Here is an 18,848-nt window from a genome sequence, read left to right on the forward strand (position 1 = left end):
GCATATATCAACCACGCCTACTGTGTGTGTGTGTGTGTGTGTGTGTGTGTGTAGAAAAGTGAGGGATTAAGAAAGTAAATCACTGATTGAAAATCTTTTGTGAAGGATTTAAATACATAGTGATTTTTAAGAAGTCATGATTAGAAGATAGAAGTTAATTGATTTTATTTACGTCATGGAAAGGGGAATGACAGATAACAGCCACAATCAATGTTTCATGTTTTGGTCATTCTTTTGCATTTCAGATTTCTCATGCAATTTTCCTTCTTCAGGTGGTTCCGAATGAATCCCATCAGGCCACTGAAGTTACCAGTTGTATCTTGTGATAAGATGCCAGATGTTTTAGTAAAAGTGCAACCAACCCCCAATGCCTATGGCACCGCTATCCTTCGGCCTTCTGTGTACCCTTCCACATCACCGAAGATGATGAATGAAACAGGTTCAACTACAAATGAGGACATAAGTGATATTGTTTTGCAGGCAAGTTATTAAACCTGGTATGATAGAAAAACTAAAGGCTACTCTATAGCATAATTTTTAAGTGGTTTCATATGAAGGTTAATATTTAGATCTGAGACTCTTAAAATATACATAATGCAGTTTATATTCTGGATATTTTATGTTCTATTTTATTTAATAAGGACCAAAAGGCTGAAAACCATAGCTGTTTTCAGTTTTACAATCATAATGACTTGATCATTTTTTTAAGTGTAGACCGTACTGTTTGTTTAAATCATAGGTGACAGGTGTGAATGATTTACCTGTTGCAAGAACTTACCCAGAACAATGCAAGGTGGCATCTCTCAGGGTAGGCCAGCCCAATACTGGAGTGCCTGTGGAAATGTATGCTGAGGCTTTCTTTCAAGACCCAGAGAACAATGTACTGGGTATCATTATCCTGCAAGCATTTAGTAGCCCGGATGGTGACAAGTGGCAGTACTCCATTGATAGCGGCAAGACCTTTGTTGATGTAAGTTTATTGCTTTGTATTATATCATAATTAGAGCATAATTGATAAATTAAACAGAGCTGACAAATGATTGGATATATATGCAGTAAAGACTAGATACTTCAGGAAGGCATATGGGCCAACAATATAGGATGGAATGAATAATGATGTTTATTGGAGGTGCATTGAGCATTGTACAAGTAAAAGATCTGCATATATCATTAAAATCAAATTATTGCTGATCAAAATATTATTGATATATAATGTATAATATTTAATGTAATATTCTTTGAATTATGGTTAATATTGTTATAAATAGATCTTATTTATGACTTCTCTTTGTTATTATTTGCTACAGCAATAATAACAAACCAAAATATACAATCCTCCTATTTATTTTCAGGTAAATGGTCTGCAGAAAGACCCTTTTTCTGTTCCACTCTCAGTGCGTGGTACTCAACAAGGTCCAGTCCGCTGGAGGAAAGAGATGGAGAAAGTAAAGTGTAATTTCAGAAACCTGATCGAGTAAGTGTGATATTGTGTGACATTTTTCCTCAGTTCATCATTCAGTTCAGTGTTTTAAGGCTATAGGCAGTTGTGCCTAATCCATTAAATTTATTGTAGAACCTTCCTGGAACACATCTCAATATGTTGTAACAGTTTTTATTATGCAATCTTTTATCAGTTATCTTAGTTGTTGATATGCGTCAATTTTTTCATTGGAAATTAAATAATGAGATGGGTAGTACATCATAATGTAAAATTCCATAATTTATCAAGCTTTTGTGGATTTTCAGCAATCTGGATAAGGTGTCATCAGGGAATGAAAATAGCTCATGTTTAAAAAAAACAAAAAGGAGAATGGGAAATAAACAGGCTGTGGCAAGAAGCAGAAACATTAGCACAAGAATTGACCAACCAGCAATAGAAACAGCAGGTGTAGCTCAGTTTGAATATGGCACAGGAAACATCAGCTTAACAGGAAATGATATAAAGGTTTGCAGTCTGTGGAAATGTATTCTGATGATTGAAGACATTTTGATTGGCTTTTGCAATCATGAAATACTTGGTGTATTCCTTTTCTACCTTGCCAGTTCCATGCTACGGTTTATATTGATCATCTTGCAGGTTGAAGCCTTATATTTGCCTCCAACAACTTTGCTGAGATATGAGACCTCACGCCCTCCCTGGACCAAAGAGGCAGCTTTCAGGGACACACGGCTGGTGTTTGTAGTCTTGGACACCAACTCCAGTAACTCTTATTCTGAAGTTCAGTGGATGAACATCAGTCTAAAGGAAGACTTAGGAGTGAGTATTAATTCACATTTGGCATAGGATGTCCAACAAATGTGATAGAAATAACCACCTCACTACATGCTGGAATGTACAGAGACTTCCCTACATATGAACATTTGTGTTGCGAGCTTTCAATGTTACAAACGATTTATCCTGGTCAAAATTGTGTGTATGGTTTAGTTTGCAGTTCATTGCATGGTGGCAGCAGTGTTGTGCAGGAAGCACCGAGATGCAAACAGGAGTACATTACTCTAGTGGCATCGTTCAATCGTGATAAACTATAGAGCCAATATATCTGATGTTAAGTATGAATACAGTGGTAATGCAGGTGGTCATGACTTCACATATATGTTTACAGTTTACACTTCTATGTTATATGATGTTCACATGTGTATACATATACATCATAACTGTACAATCCTGTATATGTGCATATGTTGGACTTACAAACAAATGGACTGATGAACAACTGCTTGGAACTGAACCTGTTTTAAAGTAGGGAAGATTTTGTACTGATTTTGTACTGATACAGTGGCTTTAATGTCGTGAATTTCTTCATTATGATTTGTTTATTTATTTATTTATTCATTTATTTATTTTTGTCAGACACAATAGCTCGAGTCTCATTCAAAAGGAAAATAATAATTGTCAAAATGGCTCATTCAATTAGATGACCTGCACATTCACATTACATATAAATTCAGCACAGCTACATATATTTCTTTTTAGTTTTATGACTTCCAAACATACATTCAATCTATTTTCCAGGCTCCTCTTATATGTTTTGAAGAAAAAAAATTGCTATAATGTTGTCAGTAGAGTTACGTTTCTCTTAATAAATGAACAAAACTTTTTTTTTTTTTTTTTTCATGACAAACCACTTGCAAAATTTATCACAGACTTTTAAATTTTCAATGCTTCTGGTGCTCTTCTCCTCTAATATTCTTTTGCTCTAAACATCAGCCAATGTAATATATAAACATGTGCTTACTTCTCAGAAAAATGGTATTGGGAAAGAGCCTGTAGCAACGGCCATGACATGGCAGGACTGCACAGGCCAATGCCTTGAGATGCTGCCACCTCAGGTGATGGATGCCTGTGGTCAGTGTGGAGGAGACAACACAACATGCACCGACTGTGCAGGTGTCCTCAATGGAAGTAAGATTATAAGTATTGCATCCTGAATACTGTCAACCCTTCCTGTTCATGTAGTTCCCAATCACATCTCATCCACAAATTCAATACATGGAGCCTATCCCCTAATTAAGTAGTTAAATGATTCCAGAAGTTCTTATGCTCTCAAAATTTTATTTATGTCCAACTATACTGTTGGAGAAGCTCTATATTGATCTCCAACCAGTATGATCCCAACTTCATTATAATCTCAGTATAACAAACAGTAGTATAATTCATGGACAGCGATATTAGGTGGGGTTAGATACACGGGAGCTTAGAGTCAAAGGAGCTGCCTCGTACAGGCCTACCGGCCTCTTGTAGACTCCTGTGTTCTTATGTTCTTATGTTCTTATGAGTTAATAAAAGGTTACTGTAATTTCCAACTGTCTATTTATAAACTTTGAAATGTCATCATTTCATACAGTTACTTTGTTACCAAGCTTTGAACAACCATTTCTTCCATACCCAGGTACCCTTTTGGGGATAAACATCGCAGGTTGATTATAGGGCACTGTACAGTGATTTCCAACTCATATAATTTCTTCCTTTTATTCATACATCTCTGTCAGCTACTATTTTGATAACTAACAGAACTGCTTCTATTTATACACTTGAAAGTCCTATATTTCATAAAATTCCTATCTTCATAAGATTTGGGTGCAGTCAACTTGATCAAATATTCTCTTTCTTTTTCATAATGTTACTGTTAATGTTCTCAATGCAAGGCTGCTCCTAATAGCTTCCATATTATTTTCAGGTGCAACCATAGTGTGTGGGGAGTGTGTGGGAGGCACCACAAACAAGGTTGGTGAAATGGACTGTGCTGGACAGTGTGAGATGCAGAATCACATTGTTAATATCAATGGCGAAGAAGTGTGCCAAGCAAAAAATGCCACATTTTGTGATGGATCCTTGACCTCTGGTGCTTACTTCAATAGGTAAAGTTAATCTTTTACATAGTGAAATATTATTTTGCAGTTATGAAGTTTTTTTTTTAATTACAGCCACATATTCAAGTAGAGGATTATGCAGCCAGGCACTTGGTGCAATGGGCATGAGCCATTCCTGGTGAGGTAGTACATGTGTGGGGCAAGGGGATGCTGAAAGTCTAATGTCCCACAGTGTGTTTCCTATTTTGTGTTTTATTCAACACCAGAGAATAGTTCAGTGTGCTCTAATGACAAATTTTCATACCATCCACACCAAACTACATCCACACACACATGCCATTTACTAAAAAAATATTCAGAACTATAGGTAGCATGCAATCTATCCCCATCTGGGGAGGGGACCAGAAATGTCCCCAGGGCAGATCCACTTTTCTATCTCTTGTCAAAATATTTATATTTGCTGCTTTTCTGAGCTTATTAAATGCATGCCGTGTCTCTGCAGTCTTGCTGTGCGAGACTTTCTACTCTTCCTCATCTCTATGCTGGCCAAATTTCTGATGCATGAGTTAACTGCAATCATATTTATTTCATCCTTTTCATTGGTAAATTCTGAGACAGCCTATCTTCATCTATTTCCTACTCTCTACAACTTGAAACATTTACAACAGGAGCTTACCAAGGCACCTGTCCAACCAAGTTTGACCTTTTTGAAATCCCCTTGTGTCCTCTGTTTGCTGTAGCAGTGCTATAGTAGGCCTTTTTTGTTCTCTCATTATGTTTTGCTCATGAACTGCCTCCTTTGTTGTAAAAACAAAAAAAAGTTAATGGGCAGTGTTTTCCATAAACAAAATATAGTATATAAATATTGTATGAAAGGTCATCTTAATCCCTTTCATTTTTTAACCAGGTGTGGAGTGTGTGTTGGGGGCACTACAGGGCTGGAGGAGAGTGAGGGATTGGACAACTGTGGAGTATGTTATGGAGATAATAATTGCATTGGCTGTGATAATGCTCCTAACTCTGGAAAAGTTTTGGATAGATGTGGGCTTTGTTTGAAGCCTGTTAGTCCTCTTTTTGATAGTAAGTAACGATGAATAAGAATTTTCATTATTTTCTAGGTAATCTACTGAAGGAAATGCATGGCTGTCATAGCTTTGTATGCAAGCTGATACAAGAAAGAAAGTAATGCCTTTATATTGAATTCTTGTTTTGAAGATGTTACTCTTGCGCCTGTTGGTATTTTGTTAAAAGGCTGGGTTCACTCAAGGCTCATTTTAAGTTATATTTAGGCATTGGTCCACCTACGATTTCTTTCATAGGATCTGCATGTAATAGCTATCCTTTCTTAATTTTATACTTTATACTTGAGCATAAACAAAATATTTATAAATTTTATGAAGTCAATCTCCGTAATCTGTATTTTGCATGCAGATTGTTTGACCTTGATGTCAGTCACGGATGTGTTAGATGCTGCTGTTAATGATATTCCTGACATCAGTTTGAGGTCGTCACCTGCTAATGGTGAGTTACACTTTCGTTTTTTAATAGTATTTTATTTTAAATGGAGATCGTTCATTGTAAACATTATAAATATATTGAGGAAATAGTGGAGGAAATTTAGTATTTTGTACATTATTACATACTATATTCTGTAAGATAAAGGGGAATTTAAAGCATGAAAATCACATTTTTTGGTGGATGTGTGACAGGCTACTTACTTCACATGCTGAATTATTTGGAGTCATCTCACTATGACCTGTATATACAGAATAATAGAAATACAAGAGGTCACAGAAGAAGCTTGTGGAAGACAAAGTGTTTGAGAGAGATCAAGAAACAGCTTTCTCCTTAGATCCATTGACACCTAGAATGACCTCACAAAGGAGGTAGTTCAAGCCAAAAATACTCATGAATTTAAAGCATAACCTGATAAACTGAGATTTAGAGACAGGACCCTTTGAATGTAGCCTAGCTCCTTCCTGTATATCACAACTTGGTAAATACACACACATGCATCACTATTATTAGAGAGTCATCTTTATTTCCTTATTACTTTCATTTATACCTCATGCTATGTGTATGGGAACAAAAGCATTATTAGTTTAACCAAGCCTATTCTTAGTAGGTTTCATGCAGAATTATTTGGCATATTTAGAATTTTAGATAATTAAATACACACCATATTGGAATAAAAAGTTACTTTCTTGACCATGGAAAATTAACAAGGGTGTACTTTATTTTGGAATAAATCAAGGGTGATAGTAGTGCAATCAAATATCCCAAGGAAGCTTGGTTGAATAAGTGAACAATCTGGAGAAAGTGGTGTGGGAAGAGGTGTCAAACAGAACACCACAAATTTTATGTTCCAGTGATGTAATCCTCCTAGCCAAGTCTAACGCCCTCCACCAACACAGTATAAACTTAATAGAGATGTGTGAAAATAGATAAATGAAAATGAGGATAAGTTAATTTTCTAGAATTGGCAGGAAGTAAATTTCAACAGTGAAATAAATGGTGGATCCCATATGTCAGTAATGGTAAATGTAACATTATCACAGTATCAAATGATATTTTGCTGCCCAGCTGAAGATGTGTAAGTCAGATAACCTATTTTTTTCTTGAACAGGCAAGCAGGACATGCTGAGGAGGCAATTGCATCCTCTCCTAACTGTGAAGGCCCAGGTGACAGGGCTCACTGCCAAGAAGTACACGGTGGAGTGCTGGCTGGAGGTTGACCGTGAACAGGTAAACACAGGGGTGCACCATCTCACTTCGACTCCAGAAAAATCTTTTCTAAATTTCTGCCAAAACTATCAGCCAAACTTTGATATATAACATATTTTTGGGGTGTATGATGCAGCCACTTATTCAAGGCCAACTTTTTTCTGAGTTATATTAAAATATTTTCTTCTATCTTTTATTCTATGTAGACTACACAAGTTTTTTTCAGCATCAGACAAAAGTTTATATGTCTTCAGAAAAAAATGGATCAGGTGAATGGGCTGGAAGGCCATAGGTGGAGTACAGTGGTGTTTGCACCATGGAACTTGAACTGACACTAGCCACACTGGGAGCTCTGAATCAGTGGCAGCTACGAACTCTAAGATTCAGTACAGCACATGTCTAGTTACCCATGCATAATTGGTTTTCCAGCTGACAAGTAAACAAAGAAGAATTCAGAAACTGATATGTAGAACAACACTACTACACACACACAACCCTCCTCCTTAAGGCATCTTCTTTCCACTTCCTGAGGAAATCTTCCTCCCCTTGAAGCTGCTGCTTTCCCTATCTCCAAAATATACTTCCCCTTTCCCCAAAGAGCACCATTTTCCTCCCATGGTGCCTCCCTTTCCACAATCTGAAAGCATGTTGGTAGCCATGATGGGTGACCTTAGGATGCGTCCTTCACCTGCCACCCTACCTGTGACCCACAGTTGTGCTGCACACTACTGGACTGTAGTACAATAATAATGTATATATAAGTTTTCCCTAACCACCCCCCCTCGGGCACACTCTTAACAGCTCCAAATCCTTTCTTTATACCTTAAAGGTGCTTTGCAGCAGGTTCATTACAGACTAGAAATTAATGTAACTTGTCTCTTACCAATGTTATATTATAGTGCTAATTAAGTTTCTGTGTTTACATGTGTGACTGGGTATACATTTGCTATTTTGGTGACAGGTGTATCAAGCATTTACTGATATAGTGTAAAGGGGCAGCTGCGCCAGTGTACTGCTGTTCATCTCACATCAGTTACTGTATTGGGCCTCCACAGCTATAGCATGAGTTTTCCTGTGCTATTTATGTTTTATCTATAATATATTATATGGTGTTTCGGATGGGAGGTAGAGTGCTCAGAGCAGGGATGGGAACACCAAGAGTAGGGTATACTGTAATGGCCAGTAATTCCACAAGTCACAGTTTTGTGTAATTGCAATATTCCATAATTTTTCACGCCAAAAAAATACATTTGATTTATTGGTGATTTAGATCTTATTTATATATTCCCTTCCTTTTCAGACATCTAATGCTACCCATGTGCAATATTCAAATGGTCAGCTGAAAGCAACTTTCCAGTTTCTAGTTTCTGGTATTCAGTCACTTAAGTGCACCTTCATACCAGAAAAGAAGAAAAGATCATCAGGTGTAAGTATAATGTTAACTCTTAGAATTTTTTGATACTTAAAACCTGAAAACAGATCTATATATCATGTGGTAATTTTTCATACACAGTTGGCCCTTGCCGAAAAATAAGCGGCTAGGTTCCAAGATCCCTTTGTCCTTATATATATCTTACATACTTGACTTAGAAGTCAGTCTAACATAACAGGCCTAAAAACAACAAACTTGGAGATTAAGAATTAAAAGACGAGTTTTCAAGCTCATTGTGAGGTGTAAAATTTTCACACGGCAAACAAAGTGGTGGTACCACCACAGCACTATTTTGTTTTTAAAGAATAGGCAGCAGCTTGTGTCTCTTGCCACCATGTCTGTCGCAAGCCAAGCCATAGCTTGTCAAGGGAAACATCACAGCTTACCTACCAGAATTCACCTCAACTTCTTTGTTATTGTGATTGTGCCGAGACAGATAGTGCTCGTCCACTGAACACAATAGTTTTTCCCACACCTAGTTTGGCTTGCTAGTGTCATTTCATTGTCAAAGAGCAGGATAGTAGCTTGAGTGTCTTGCCTTAATTCAACTCGAAAGTAATACAGCTAGTCTTGTCTGCAGATCTGGCATCCATAGTTCTGACCAACCGTGATTCAAAAAAGAAAAATAATAAATAAGTTAAAAAAAAAAAAAAAAAGGATATTCAAAATTCCTCTGCACAGTGCTGCTTGCTAAATATACACAATATGCTGATGCTGCTGAGTCATGGGGTGCCCAAATCCAGTCAGTCCTCAGTCGACTAGTATTTGTGGAGACCAGTTGAGTCTTTACATGGGTTACCACCAGTCAGCATGCCACTGTTGTCATAACTACATCTTTTACTTGGTAAAGTTTTGGATATGTTGCCCATTTATGCACAGATCCTTTGTTGTGCTGGGCAAATTTTCTAATAAAATGCCCATTTGTGCAATTGTGGATTTTTAACTTGGTCACTACATGTTCAGCAAGCACTGGCAGTAATAGTTTTTAGCAGAAACGCTCAGTATAAAATAATATCTCATTTTTTATTATCTTTCATTCTAGAGATTTTTTTTTTAGATTCACATAGAATATTTGATATTAAAGATTTTATGTGATAGACTTTTATGTCTGATATGGTTTTGGGTTTGGCTTTGTCTCAGATTTTTAAGGGATTAATTTATGTCCTACTGCTAGTATCTTAATGCAACTTCCGATATGTCTAAGTATTTTTTTTATTTTTATGTACAATAATGCATATAAGGCCACATGCCTAAGCTATGAAGGCCTTCTTTCTGTTTTTATTAACTTATTTTCATGATTATTCAGGGAGACTAATGTCAGGGAGTTCAGCAATTTGTAGAGCTTTTAAAATGTGTACATAATAACGTTATAATTGTGTGTGTGGTGCAGATGACACTGGAGTCTCTGACGATGGTTGAGGTGGTGGACTCTCGCTCTGCTCTGGTGGAGACTGATACTTCCCTTGTAGAAACTAGCTCAGACAGACGGGTAAGACTCAGATATATTGTTGTACCCCTTACTCATGAATTCATCCTTCAAAGGTATAGCACAGTTGTTCCTTATCTGATAATATTTGGATAAAAATACAAATAGATAAATTCCTGCACACCAGCTTATGCTCTGTGTCACCACCTAAATTTTAACTCATGTTCTCTCCCATGCACAGTCAATGTTGATAACTCATAAAAAATGGACAACAGCCAGTAGGAAAAATATAAACCATGCAGCATGGCACCTAAGGCAACCATATCCACTGAAAATCATTTAGAATTGCCTCACATATCTGTGTAGCTTCAAATGACTTAGAGGGGAAACTTAAGGAAATGTATTAGTAGCCTATAATGATCCTAACCCTCCTTTACTTATTTATTTATTTATTTATTTATTTATTTTTTTTTTTTTTCCTAACAAGTAAGGTTTCTTTTACCTTCCACATTCTCTGTAATGGAATGCTAATGCGATATAATGATGATGAAGTATATTATTTAGGATGTATTCCTGTAAGCTTCACCATTCCATGCATTTATACTTTGCATTACAGGTCACCCTGAGCGTGAAAAATGCTCCAACCCTTGACTCTGCCACGTGTGTTCTTCTCTACCAAGACACAGGTAGTCAACAGACAGCAATTATTTTGTTACTAAGTAGGAAAGATTCTTCTATGTTTCTTTCATTACTCAGGCATAACTTTTTTTCAATTTTTTTATCACTCACATATAAGAAAGCATTCAGTAAAGCAAATACAGGGGAAACATTTTTTTCAGAGTGTTAAATTGTAAACTATGACAAAAGTCTGATGTAATTTATTTACTATTATTTCTTATGCCATCTAATGTTAATGTATTTTCACTTTGATAAAGCATCTGATGCCTCCAATGCAGCTGATGAGGGGAATGAAAGAACTGTTGTGACTGCACTGGACACCAAAGTAATATCTGATGACCAAGTTTCTTGCACCATCACCAAGTTCACCAGGCCAGGAGAAGCACAGATTGGAGTTGTTCTTACTGCTGCAGCACTCAAGGCAATGTACCTGTAAGTTGAGGTAAAACTGAGGCCTTGATAGGAGGATATGTATAAACATTATTTTTAATACTAGCAAAGCTTTATAAATATGCAGTATTCAGTGGTGCACCAAGTTTTGTGCTTAATCAGTACTGCAAATAAGTGCACTAAAACTAAATTTGCGAAAGCAGAAATATTAATCCCTTGGGATAAAAGGTAATTGGTTCTAGCCACCTTCACCCTCCTGGATGTTCATACTTCTCATCAGTGCATGAAGCTACTACTTACCCAAGTGCTCTATTTTGGCTGTCTCACACATTCTGTTGAACCATTACTTTTCATAGTTCCCTCCCTTCCTTATTTTTTGCACATATTTTTTCTACAGTCACGTTGTAAAGGTTTAGAAAGATAATGATATAAATATAGGAGTATTACGTAGTTGTTTTTACTTTATATCTTTTGATCTCCATTTCATGTAAAAAGAGGTCACAACTCTTGTAGTTCATGCTGAGACAAATATTTATTTCCCCAGGGCACCCATAAATTTGCAAACGAAGCCTATCACCATCATGTCTCCAGCACCTGAGGTTGTGTCTGCTGTCCTGAACCGTTTTGGAGATATCTTGCTTATCAAATTTGATCAAAAGGTTGAATTTGAAGCTAATTGCTCCAACATAATTTCATGGCCATGGAAAAGCAATGATGGTAAGTATGAACCAGTATTGCCCATAAAGTTGAGCATATAAAAGTTAAATATCAAATTGTGACATTTTACATTTTAGCATAATTTTTCTTGTTTTCATCATTAGACAGTGAGAGTTTTTTGTTTAACCTACTACATACTTATGGCTTTTTAAGAATATTTTTATGAGGTTCCAGATATTCTACATTGTACTGGATAAATCTCCATAAGGGCATCTTTCATAAGACTTAGATAGCATATTATCATCGGTTTTATGTCAGCAGACCGGGAGGCCCCAACCTGTCAGGTCTTGGGAGACAAAGTGAAGATTAGATTGAGTCCAGACATCAACCTGGAAGCAAACACTTCTCTCACTTTTGTTACTCCTGGGAGCATCAGGAGTGTCAATGGAAATCCTTCGAATGCTCCTTCAGCTTCAGGAAGCTTTATGGTCCTTCAACCCAAAGCACAGGTATGGATAATTCACTGTCATCATCAGCAGCAGCAAAATTGTCATAATCATCACCATTATCATTTATTACCCCATTTCTCATAAGGGCAAGGTGTATTCAGAGTAAAAAACAACCCTAAAAAAGAAAGGCTGCCTGTCTCACGTCCCTCCTGAACCCTCATTCACCCTCTCATTCATTGGTCTGTTTTATTTTTTGATAGTATAGACTCACACAGGGAATAGTTCATTAACTTTCAAATTCAACACTATTTTAGATTTGTGTGCACCATATACAACTCGTAACTTTTTCACCCAAGACTAGCTCTCCTCACACTCATACTTTTTTGCTCTGTACTTTGTTTACAACTGCCTTGTTGCACAAGACAGTACTCCAAAGCCATATAAATTTATATTTATGTGTCTCTATTCTACTCCAGCTCCCCTTTGCAACTCTGGAGCAACCTTGCTTGAGTATGCATGAGTTTATTTTTAAATCTGAATATTTCAGATTTTTGGCTGTTTCAGATAAGGCTATGGCTATTCTATTCCTTCCTGCAAATTTAAAAGACCAAATTTACAGTAAGCCATACCAACCTGTTCCTTCCTTTCCTACCTATGACGTCAAATTGCTCATCAGGAAAAAGAAACTTGGGCATCACTATAATGAATCAGACTGTTTGACTTATTGAATATCCTGTCTGATTGGTGTTCAACTGTTGTGATAAGCCGGACACTTTCCACTCTATTCCGTAAAATATATGACTACTCAAAAGTGCCTGACTATGCAAATCCTGACTTATCAAGGTTTTGCTGTACTATACTTTAACAATATGATAATCATATAATTGAAAATAACAGACCCTGGCAATAACTGGGTGAATTTATTGAAAAAATTCTGAAATTGAATCCATCCAGTTAGTCACACTTTTGCCTTTCTGCACAGTAATAATTTTCTTTGATTTTATGAATGCACCTATGAACTGAACAGCGAATAATAATGCGTGGAGCTTTTGGATTTAGGTTTTAGGCAGTTAGATATTTATGCCCACAGTGGTAAAACCTCATAGTGATTTAGAATACATGCATCTTTTTATACATTTGCAGCACCTGCAGTATTAGATAACAGACTGAGGATGTATAATACTTTTCTTGCAGAATGAAGTAACATTTCATCTGACCGGTGACACAAGGGCTTGCAATGCTTCTGAGGTCACAGTCAGTGTCACTCAGATCAGAGGAGCAAGAATCCAGGATCTACAGGTATGTTGTATTTTAGCTTACGTTTTAATTTCATCACAGTTTAGTGCATTTTGTAAAAAAAAAAAGAATTATAGTGTCCTAAATTCCAGAAAAAAACATGCAGGCAGCATAAAAGAGGATTGAATGCCATGCCATCCCTTTGTTCATACAGCTGTTATAACATTTAATTAACTACTGTTACCTTATCTTCCTTCACAAAACATCAAGTGCATCAACAGACTTTACAAAATAGGGAATCTTAAATACTGGTCATTCGCTGCTTGATGTGTAAAATTTATATGAGCTTCATACTATATCAGTATTTTTTTAATTACCCATAAAAGGTCACTGAATGAAGCCTTTTTTTTAACACTTACAGCCTGTGTGGAACATTACATGGGAACCTACTCCAAAATCTCAAGCTGAAACAAACCTTGTATGGCAGAGTCTTACCAATTTGAGAGATGCTATGAAACAAGAATCTCGAGGCCGAAAGTTTTCTCTAACTCTTCCAGGGAATGAAGTGAGTTTTCAAATTTATTAAACATTCTGTATGGTTTTGTGCAGTGGGAGTGTTATATAACCAATGAGAAACATTTGTCCAAGGGTTGCTACACTGTGCAAAGCTAAAGCATCAGATTTGTGGGGAAACTAGTTGCACCTCATGGGCTACCACAAGGATTCGTGTGGTAGTCAAGTCCTACCCTGCCCCATGCTTCATGCTGCCCCATGCCTCATGCTACCCCTCCTGTTGCCTCCAGTTAATTACCCCCTTGGAATCACTCATATCTTATGCTCTCAGGACCATATTCATGAAGATATTTTCGAAATATTCAAGGAAACTGAATGTCAAGGGTCCTATTACCATAGGATGTAGGGGAATCATAGCCAGCGTTGGCCCAGAGTTTTTCACCAAATATTGCTAACCTGTGAACAGATCAAAATTCAAAATTCAGTATGTACTTTACCAAATACATATTGCTATTGAATCATCATAAAGCAAAAGGTAAGTAAGTTGAAGCATTGGGTGTAGAAGAGCATCCGCATTGTAGTTGTGAAGTAAACATACATGCCAGGCAAATGCTCTTTTGCAAGTTTTCATTCTCTGGTAGGTAATATATGTGATTCTTCTTCAGATTCATACCACCTTTCAGTGATCACTTGTCTTAAGGTAAGGGATATATAGATAGGATACTGATGATCTTTAACCAATTAAAAATAGTCAGTTAACAGAGTGATGTTCCCATTCTAGTTCCTTGAGGGAGTGGAGTACATGATTGTTGTACATTTGGTGCAAGACAATGAAGAGGTCACCAATGCCAAGAGCCTGACAGTGACCACCCTGCCTGCAGACCAACCACTCAGGGTTACTGTGATTGGGCCCAGTATGGTCATGGCTGACCAGCCCAACAGTTTTCAAGCAAAAGTTACTTCATGTCTGGACACCATAGGGAAGAGTGACACTGGATACAAGGTAGGTGCTTTTTTGTATTTCCAATAATGTTGGAACAGCCCACATTTGTTGTGTGAATAGATTTGAAAATCAACTCATAATTTCATGTTAGATTATTACAAATATTGACAATAAACTTTTTACTTTTCAGTTCACATGGAGAGTGTTGGGTAGCAGTGCCTTAACTATCTTCCAAGGGAGGAGGATAACTATACCACCCAATGTGTTGAGAGTTAACCAAAATCAGACTCTTGTAGTCAATGTCATGGCACCAGACCTACAAGTTCCAGGAACGGTAAGTATTGCATAGATTTGTTATGTTACATAATGCATCATTTTTTACTTTGTCCTTTTGGATTTTGGCAAGCATTTGAGTGGCAAAATAATATTAGATGTCATGACAGGAACTGCCTTGTACAGGCCTACTGGCCTCTTGCAAACTCCTCACATTCTTTTGTTCTGCTCAAAATTCTTTAATCACCTATTCTTCTATCTTTATTACATGCAGGGTAACTTGGATCTGTCAGTGATTCCCCAAGGCATCAGTGCTGTCATGTCATCCAGCTCTCTAAGGGTGTGTGCCAACACAGCCATCACCATTGATGCCTCCAACTCCAAAGACAGAGACAATCGTCCCGGACCTCTTTCCTATAGGTAGGTAGCAATAGGAGTCAAATAAGGACATTGTTTTTTTTTAAGTAATTTTTATTATTAGAAGTATCACATAAATAACCTTCCATATGTAATGAGATTGATGGTGCAATATAATAAACATTGTGACTGGAGAACTGCTATATTGTGCAAAACTAAAGCACTGGATTTAGGGAAACTTGTAGCACCTTGAGGACTATTACAAGCTTTAGCTATGGTAGCAAAGTCCTACCAGCTCTCTTAGGGAAAGGGGCAAGGGTGGAACTATATGTCAAAAAGTGAAGTTTCACACATTGAAAATTTATTCATGTGACCAGGATAAGAATTTTCAGTAATTCATAATATGTGTTTTCTGCAGCAAACACAATTCTCAATTATTTTGAAAAGGAACTGTATATTTTGTCTTTTTGCATTAACAGATTATAAATGCTGAAGAGAAATTTGAGTTAATTGATGACATATGCATATATACAGCAATCAGTTACTGGTCCATTAGTTTACTATTCAAAATCTCTATAATTTTAACAGATGGAGATGTTCCATAAACATGAACAAACCCTGCATTGTAATGGGAAACCCCCAGAAGAGTCTGGAAGGTGCCTTACCCGAGGAAGAGATGAGTCGCCCGACACTAAGAATTCCTGCTGGATACTTACCCCCTGGCAGGTAGGAGTACCAAAATTAGTACATTTTTCTTATATATAAATAATCATATCCGAGAATGCCAAATAATTTGCAACATCTCAGGAAAGACCAAAAACTAACAAGATCTTTCTCTTTGGAAAAGTTACAACTTAACATTGGTTATAAGCAAAGGGAGAAGTTCTACACGGAAAAATGTGAAGGTGGAAATTATCAGGAGTGGCTGTGAAATCACCATTCAAACAGAGCCCACCTCTGTGCTAGTTAATCCACAGGAAGAGGTAAGTATCGTAGAGTAGATGTATGTTACAATGAGCTTGGAAATGCAGCATATGTAGGTCTGTCATATTAATCAGTTTCAGTAAAGTCTGAATATCTCTCAGGTCATCATTCCTGGATATGTCACGGGACCCTCAGACTTAAACGTACAATGGCAGAGTGTTGAAGAACCTGGCTCTCAGAGTGTTGAGATGATGCCATACTTGGATTCTGGTCAGCCCGTTAGGTATGAGGTAAGTAAGAAATAGATTTTATTGAAGTTAGTGTGGAAGAGGAGAGGAGTTGATAATTTTCTTAGTTTACATCTTTACATATATTTAGGCAACATTTCTGCTTCAATAGATGAGATTCATATTTATTTTGCTTCAAATAAGAGCTAATTTTGCATTTTCACACTGGCTCATGAACCAACTATATATTAAGGTCATTATTATTTAATTTATGGTGAATTTGTAGTTCTGCTTTTCATTTACTTGCATCTATCTATTTGTTATCTGAACTTCATAACTCAATTTGTTCTTAAGAGTGAATTTTTGATACTTGTATAAATACCAATGTGAGGCTAATGTTACACCTTCATTCAGGATCCAAGTGAAGGTCGGCAGCACTTTCTACGGCTCCCCAAGCCTCAGCCAGGGCTGTTTGCAGGCCTCATGGCAGGCGAAACATACAAATTTCGCATCCAGGCATGGACAAATGATAATGATAAAGTCTTTAATGATGTGATCCTCAAGACCCCTCAGTCTCATGTCGAGGGAAAAGTAATGCTTCAGGTGTGTGCTTTGTGTGATTCCTTTCCAAATACATCATGTAGGCCTATTTAATATTTAATATTTAAATATGAATAGTCACCCAATTTGAATTTCTACTCAGTTTGACCATATACATTTTATTCAGCTATCCACAGCTCACTTACAGTCATACCTCAGTTTATGAGATTAATATGTCCTGGAATTTTGCTCACAAAGTAAAAAATTCGTAAACCAAAATGAATGCATACTGTAGTGCAGAAAACACAAAGATCACACACTAGAGCCCAAATGTAAGGAGACAGAAGCTTGCGGTTGCTACCTCTGCTAGTGTACAATGCGGACTGAGACCCTATTCCCATTGTTTTCTGCTCTGAGCACTCTTGTCTTGTGGCAAACAAAGGGAACCCACACTTGCGTCTTTGACTTGTACATACAGGATGCTTGTACACCAAGTCACCGCTTGTAAACCAAGGCATTTTTAGTGATTTTTTTTGCTCGTAAATTAAAACACTCTTCAAGTAAAGCACTCATTAACCGAGGTATTACTGTATTTTATTTGTTATCCGAGTTGATTCAGAGTACTTCACCAGTTGTAAAATATATTTCATGCATGCTTTCACACACTACCCCCTCATTTTTGGTCATCAGTCCATTTCCTGGAGTTTGTGTCACATCATGAATGGCAGAAGTGTGAGCATGGAGGTAATAGAGGGATTTGAGAAATACAGTAATAGTACCAACCCTCACATTTGCAAGTGAAACATGGGCCTTGAAGGAAAGTCAGAGGTCTAGAGTGCAGGCAGTGGAAATGAGTTATTTGAGGAGTGCGTGTGGTGTGAGTAGAATGGATAGAATGAGTAATGAAAGTGTGTATGAGTGTTTTGGAATGTGTCACGTGGGTGAAGGGAAGAAGTGTGGAGTGGTGGAAGAAGTGAAGTGACAGACTTTAAAGTGGTTTGGCCACATGGTGCGAATGGAGGAGAGTAAGATGACCAGGAGGGTGTATGTGAGTGAGATAGAGGGAGGGAATGTTAGAGGATGACCTCCAGTGAAATGGAGAGACAGGGTGCAGGAGTATGTCAGGGAGAGGTGAAAGATCCTTGAGAAACTTTGAGCAGGCAAGGAGGGAGTGTGGTAGAGAGAGATAGAAACTCTTCTGCCATAGCCATCCCCTGGTGGAAGCTCCTAGGAGCAGTCATCAGAGATGAATGAATGAATGAATGCGTCGCATAGGTTACTGAATATTACACTAATAAAACCACATTTAACAATCAGCTTATTAACCCCCTTAGTCCTGAGAATGCATTTCACGTCATTCACAAAATGTTTTCCAGAAGCACCTAAGATTCATAAAAGCATCATTTTGGTCTCGGATGAACAATAGGCTAAATATTTCCCAAAAATTGGTAAATGACATTATCTGCATCATTTTTGGACAAGTTGTGAGTGAGATGATCAATTTTAAAAGTAAGTGTCTAGCAACGCTCAATGAGTTATTTCCACAGCACGCCCATTGCTAGTTTCCTCCTTCAACCTTGCCCGCTCCTTGCCACTGGAATGAATGAACAAAATATATCTGGATCAGAGGGGGTTAAAACTAGATTTTATTATTTTCTTCTTGTCCAACACTTCCATTTGTTGACAATCATACTAATGAATGAATCAGCTAAATCTGCTTTAAGTATCTAGAATGCATACATACCAAGACACTATTTGTCCATATTTG

The 18,848-nt window shown here is 37.2% G+C and overlaps 1 protein-coding gene across 6 annotated transcripts in view; it reads left to right on the forward strand.

Annotated features, from left to right (window-relative positions):
- Nucleotides 1–18,848, forward strand: part of LOC127004154 (uncharacterized) — a 62,152-nt gene that overhangs the window by 24,226 nt on the left and 19,078 nt on the right. For 4 of the 6 annotated variants that reach the window (XR_007757664.1, XM_050871607.1, XM_050871604.1 and 1 more), the window contains exons 17-41: nucleotides 273–480; nucleotides 740–970; nucleotides 1,353–1,474; nucleotides 1,747–1,945; nucleotides 2,078–2,257; nucleotides 3,244–3,403; nucleotides 4,179–4,359; nucleotides 5,219–5,391; nucleotides 5,743–5,832; nucleotides 6,938–7,056; nucleotides 8,336–8,461; nucleotides 9,858–9,956; nucleotides 10,510–10,579; nucleotides 10,829–11,003; nucleotides 11,506–11,678; nucleotides 11,937–12,127; nucleotides 13,262–13,366; nucleotides 13,725–13,868; nucleotides 14,598–14,819; nucleotides 14,950–15,093; nucleotides 15,307–15,452; nucleotides 15,978–16,115; nucleotides 16,237–16,372; nucleotides 16,475–16,603; nucleotides 16,955–17,143. Coding sequence is in view for 5 of the 6 variants with exons in the window: in XM_050871607.1 (XP_050727564.1) it covers nucleotides 273–480; nucleotides 740–970; nucleotides 1,353–1,474; nucleotides 1,747–1,945; nucleotides 2,078–2,257; nucleotides 3,244–3,403; nucleotides 4,179–4,359; nucleotides 5,219–5,391; nucleotides 5,743–5,832; nucleotides 6,938–7,056; nucleotides 8,336–8,461; nucleotides 9,858–9,956; nucleotides 10,510–10,579; nucleotides 10,829–11,003; nucleotides 11,506–11,678; nucleotides 11,937–12,127; nucleotides 13,262–13,366; nucleotides 13,725–13,868; nucleotides 14,598–14,819; nucleotides 14,950–15,093; nucleotides 15,307–15,452; nucleotides 15,978–16,115; nucleotides 16,237–16,372; nucleotides 16,475–16,603; nucleotides 16,955–17,143 (3,850 nt within the window). In the remaining variant the exon portion in view is untranslated. The remainder of the gene's footprint in view (nucleotides 1–272; nucleotides 481–739; nucleotides 971–1,352; nucleotides 1,475–1,746; nucleotides 1,946–2,077; nucleotides 2,258–3,243; nucleotides 3,404–4,178; nucleotides 4,360–5,218; nucleotides 5,392–5,742; nucleotides 5,833–6,937; nucleotides 7,057–8,335; nucleotides 8,462–9,857; nucleotides 9,957–10,509; nucleotides 10,580–10,828; nucleotides 11,004–11,505; nucleotides 11,679–11,936; nucleotides 12,128–13,261; nucleotides 13,367–13,724; nucleotides 13,869–14,597; nucleotides 14,820–14,949; nucleotides 15,094–15,306; nucleotides 15,453–15,977; nucleotides 16,116–16,236; nucleotides 16,373–16,474; nucleotides 16,604–16,954; nucleotides 17,144–18,848) is intronic. The other 2 variants (XM_050871605.1, XM_050871606.1) reach the window with 2 other exon arrangements.

This window comes from Eriocheir sinensis, chromosome 27, assembly GCF_024679095.1.
Source record: "Eriocheir sinensis breed Jianghai 21 chromosome 27, ASM2467909v1, whole genome shotgun sequence".
Taxonomy (NCBI): Eukaryota; Metazoa; Arthropoda; class Malacostraca; order Decapoda; family Varunidae; genus Eriocheir; species Eriocheir sinensis.